The 5,000-nt window shown below is 46.0% G+C and overlaps 1 protein-coding gene across 1 annotated transcript in view; it reads right to left on the bottom strand.

Annotated features, from left to right (window-relative positions):
- The window catches only part of LOC115541818 (cilia- and flagella-associated protein 47), a 59,739-nt gene that overhangs the window by 4,637 nt on the left and 50,102 nt on the right, over window positions 1-5,000 (bottom strand). Inside the window, exons 57-63 of the mRNA XM_030353683.1 lie at window positions 3,051-3,158; window positions 2,352-2,463; window positions 1,979-2,077; window positions 1,659-1,800; window positions 1,328-1,411; window positions 219-372; window positions 1-36 (exon numbers count right to left, since the gene is read on the bottom strand). The exon at window positions 1-36 is cut by the window's left edge and continues 152 nt beyond it. Of these exons, the coding sequence (XP_030209543.1) occupies window positions 1-36; window positions 219-372; window positions 1,328-1,411; window positions 1,659-1,800; window positions 1,979-2,077; window positions 2,352-2,463; window positions 3,051-3,158 (735 nt within the window). The remainder of the gene's footprint in view (window positions 37-218; window positions 373-1,327; window positions 1,412-1,658; window positions 1,801-1,978; window positions 2,078-2,351; window positions 2,464-3,050; window positions 3,159-5,000) is intronic.

Here is a 5,000-nt window from a genome sequence, read left to right as displayed (position 1 = left end):
ACGCTGGCTGCTTTCCCCTCTTTGATTTCTGCCGGCCTGGCAGCAACATTTGAGCAATAAAAAACCAGCATCATATTAAGCTATCCTTTGTAGTTTATCTTTGAGGTATTTTTATGTAACAACCTCATCAGCTTTTGCCTTTGATGCCAAAGACTTTTAAAGAGTAAAATAACCAAATTAATCTTTGGTTGATTTGGGTTTCATCAACATCCCCCCACCTGGTGCTGTCGGGCTGGTGGGACGCTGCACTAGGCTCCGGGCTCTGGAGGAGGGGCTGCAGGGTGATGTAGAGCCAGGCCTGCTGCGGTTTCATGGTCTCGGGGGCGAACACCACCGGGACGTCCAAACAGGCCCCGGCCCCGACCCGCAAGCCTAGCGTAGGGATCACATGTGAACCAACCTAACCGGCCAAAGGCTCCCAACCTTTCCTGGCCCGTGACCAAGACTTGGGCTGCATCCGAATACCTAGTACATACTATTTCTGTCTAGTGTCTACTACTTGACCATACTACACTTGACTGTGTAGTACGGTCAGACATGCGTAGAACGCCTCCGAACGCCGCCGAAACTCCACCGGATGTTTGGAGATGACGTATCTCCCCCCAGATGGCGGCAAAATGTACCTGTTTTCCGTCTTGTTATCGTTGCTATTAAATAAAAAAATGTCTCTTTCTACGCGAATGGCTCTTGAAATGGATATCTCTGCTAGAAGGCGTCGCCGTCGGTCATCTCGTAGATCGACTTACCGGCAGTTTATGTCGTATATATGTGGACATTTGGTAAGTCATTTTTTTGGAATAATAATAATACATTTACAGTTATTTGTTACTCCGTGAAAAAGACGATTGAAGTTAATTTTTCCTTTTTTATTGAACACACACACACACACACACACATAAATAAAAAGCCGCTGTTGGTGGTGTCGGGTCAGCCATCTCTTCTTCGTTTGTTACCAGACTCCGGTTGCATTGTGGGATAGCGTAGTGTGGTCCGTGGTTCACTTTGGCGGTAGTATGCATTCGGAAATGACTTCCGTACTACAGAATGCATACTACATTCGGACGCGCTAGATTTTTCGCATACTACAAAATGCATACTATATAGTATGCAAGTACGAGTATTCGGAGGCAGCCTCTTTACATTAAAGTTTCATTCATCAACCATTCATAAAAATAAGTAAATGCAGAAATAAGCATTATAATACGACATTAGCATAGGGTTTAGGGATACCCTATTAAATAAAGCATCCGTTGAATAAATTTGTCACCACCTAGTGGAGAGGAGAACAAGTCCAGGACAAGGGTATTGAAATAGAGCCAGAGCTCACCTTGGGTACGTCTGAGAGGGACCCAGAACACCTGCTTATCTCTTTTAACTGCTTGGCCGCTGAAGGCCCCACCCGGGTCCTCATCTGGGAAGAGGGGACAATATGGGGATTTAAAAGGGGCCAAGCGATGAGGTCAAACTTCAGGGAACGCACTGTCTGCGCTGATGGCACATCGCCCACAAAAACAAGTGACCAGGGTTGCCATACCATCATTAATGATTTTATATTTCATGCAGTGGTCAAATGTCTTAGCTGTATGTACCCTACGGTGTTGATGCATTTATATCACCATAAGACGAGACCGTATGCGAGCGCATGCGTGTGTAGAGACCTGTGAGTGATATGCTGAGCAGGGCTGGGTGCTCCGTGGGATTGGAGAAGGGAATGTTGACCGAGGCATGGGAACCAATCACGGAGGAGATGCTCACCGGCTGGAAGCCACACCCACTCAACAAGAAACACCACGCTGTTATCTGAGGGGGGGGTGGTGTTGAGAGAGAGCCGTCAGTGTAAAAAGACACTTTTATGCAGAAAGATTACACAAACTACAATGTTATTCAAATGAGTGTGTGTGAGTGTGTGTGTGTGTGTGTGTGTGTGTGTGTGTGTGTGTGTGTGTGTGTGTGTGTGTGTGTGTGTGTGTGTGTGTACCTGGGGGCAGCTGAAGGTGATCCGGGCTCTGTGGTCTCCCAGGTAGGAGGGTCTGAAACGGACACCCAGCATGCTGCTCGACTGTGGTGCAACCAAGATCTGCGACACACACACACACACACACACACACACACACACACACACACACACACACACACACACACACACACACACACACACACACACACACACACACACACACACACACACACTCCAACCATGAATGATGGCATTAGTGTGTGTGTGTGTGTGTGTGTGTGTGTGTGTGTGTGTGTGTGTGTGTGTGTGTGTGTGTGTGTGTGTGTGTGTGTGTGTTTGTGTGTGTGCGTGTGTGTTTGTGTGTGTGTGAGTGTATGTGCCCATGTACACCTACGGTGTGTCTCCCATCCGTCTCCAGCTTGTAGTTCTTGGGGTTGCTGTTAGCGACCTTCAGCTCCAGAGACTCTGCTGTGGGGTTCGCCAGGACGATGGTCTGTCTGACCCACCTAACACACACACACACACACACACACACACACACACACACACACACACACACACATACACACACACACACACATACACACACACACACACACTTGTAGTCTACCCAATGTGCTCTGTTCTGGGCAGTGGGCAGCCAATCAGGAATCGATTCATCAGGATCCCTTTTTCCCTTTTAACATAAACTTGCCCAAAATGTTCAAAGTATTTTCTAAAACTTTGGACAGGGATATTTTCTTGGTCAAAAGCAAGAACTGGAAAATACAATTGAATGTTAAACAATGGACGACTGGCTAGGCTAAAGGTAGCATTAGCAGGCTAGCTCTCCCTGGTAAGGCACCAGCTCACTGAAGCAGATCGGAAAGATAGAACATGGAGAGAATAGTAAATCAATGTTAGATGTTTTATAACAATGCCAATGTGTTTAAGCATGTGTTGTTACTTAAATGCGTTTAAATCAGGGCTAGCGTCGTCTCTCGTCCCATTCCTGTTTTCACACACACTGATGTGCGGTTATCATTCTAACAGTGTGTGTGTGTGTGTGTGTGTGTGTGTGTGGGTGTTTGTGCGTGTGCATGTGTCTACTTACCTCCCAACCTCACAGTGTACGGGGGGCAGTGTGGAAGGAGGGGGACTCACAGCGACCAGCTCCAGCTGGTACCACAACTCGCCCAGAGACTCTGACTGAAACACCACACTGACACACACACACACGCACGCACGCACGCACACACACACACACACACACACACACACACACACACACACACACACACACACACACACACACACACACACACACACACACACACACACACACACACACACGGTAACATTTCAGGCCCCTGAATCTCGTCATGTATTCAATATCCTATATTGTGTGAGTGCGTGAGTTTGTGAGTGTATGTATATGTGTGTATATGTGTGAGTCAGTGGCGGCTGGTGGTTTTTAAAGTGAGGGAGGAAGGACTGCGCGCTTGGTTGCCATTGGCCTGCTTGCACAGTTGGTGTATGGTGGCATAAGAATGTGAGACTCAAGTTGGTTCAGGGTGTTTTGGTAAACTACAAAATAGTAGGGAGGGATAGTTATGTGAATAAAATTGATACAAAGCCACCAGTGGCATTCTGTAATTTGAAAGCTGGTGGGCAGCATGTCTTTGAAATGGACTACAGGGGCAGAAGGAAAGAATGCAAAGCCCATTAGCCAAATCAGGCCTACTCTTGATTTGTACAAGTAAATAAAAAAACCTGGGCCTATTTTTGCCCTCGACTCACGACCAAAAGTGATGCCATTTAAAATGCATCATGCTCTGAATCATTCACCCTTTCCACAATATCAAACAGAACGGTCAGAGTAACAAACTAGTAAAAGAACAAGAACATTATTTCAAATACCTGATCTATAGGCCTAGGCATGGTGCCTAGCAAGGAATGTCGCATCGCAGCACCAATGTGAACTTGACACTTGTCGTGGCGTTTGGTTGCCCTATCAAGATTTTTGACGTCAGTGAAACCATGAACAGCCCACGTTGGAGATTTGCCATTATTCATTAGCAAACAGGGCCAGCAATACAGTCGATTGATAGTAATGCTACCAGTAAGCCATGAGTACGTAGCAAACCATGTAGCACCCACAACACTGACGTTGCCCTTACTTTTGGTGTTCTCGATTTTGCGAAGTGGTCTACCTTTTTCTTTGGTGTCTAACTTTGCACTGTAACTCAATGAATGGAATGCTTTGTAATTAAACATGAACAATGTCCTCTGTTTCCAATGTTTCCATTGTAAACTTTATTCACAAATGTTAGAATCTCTTTATACTTCAGATGATTTCACCTGCTTTGCGTCTCTTAGACTGAGCGGCAATGCAGGCAGAGCGGGTTTGTTATCGACAGTGTTGCCAGATTGAGCAGATTTCCCGCCCAATGATAATTTTCCAACCTAAGGCCGTGTTCACATTTAGCGTTTTTTGTAATAGGGAAAAGTTGAGCCAAAAAAATATATAAATAGGTGGCAGCGTTTTTTGTCCAAAAAGCGGCAAGAGCATTTTTCTATTGCCTAGCAACGAACGCATTCTAGACCCGACGTTACTCGCCTACTACGTATCCAGGCTAAAGCCCATTAGACATGTCGTAGATATCGACATGTTCTGTAATTAAAACTATTAATCATTCCACCGGCACTTTCCCGAGTGATATGTCTGCCATTGTTTCTTGTTTTGACAGTTGAAAGTTTCCTTCCGGGCGAAGTGTCAATGTTCCGCTTGTGATTGGTCAGTTGTCAAGACGCCTGACGTCGGCCGAGTTGAACTTTTTTCAACGCTCCGTATGGCAGAAAAAACTGCTGGGAGAGGCGTTTAAAATAACGGCCGTGACATTTTCCAGAAACGCTCTGCTCCATAGGAATATAATGTAAAACAAGCGCTGGCAGATTTATAAAAACGCTAGATGTGAACACGGCCTAACGTGGTTAAAAGTAGCACAATTGGGTGGGAAACATGCCCAATCTGGCAACACTGCTCACCAGCCAGGGATCCTGC

Source organism: Gadus morhua, chromosome 4 (genome assembly GCF_902167405.1).
Source record: "Gadus morhua chromosome 4, gadMor3.0, whole genome shotgun sequence".
NCBI classification, from domain to species: Eukaryota; Metazoa; Chordata; class Actinopteri; order Gadiformes; family Gadidae; genus Gadus; species Gadus morhua.
The sequence above is the reverse complement of the archived record's forward strand: the minus strand, read 5'-3'. Positions and strand labels throughout refer to the sequence as shown.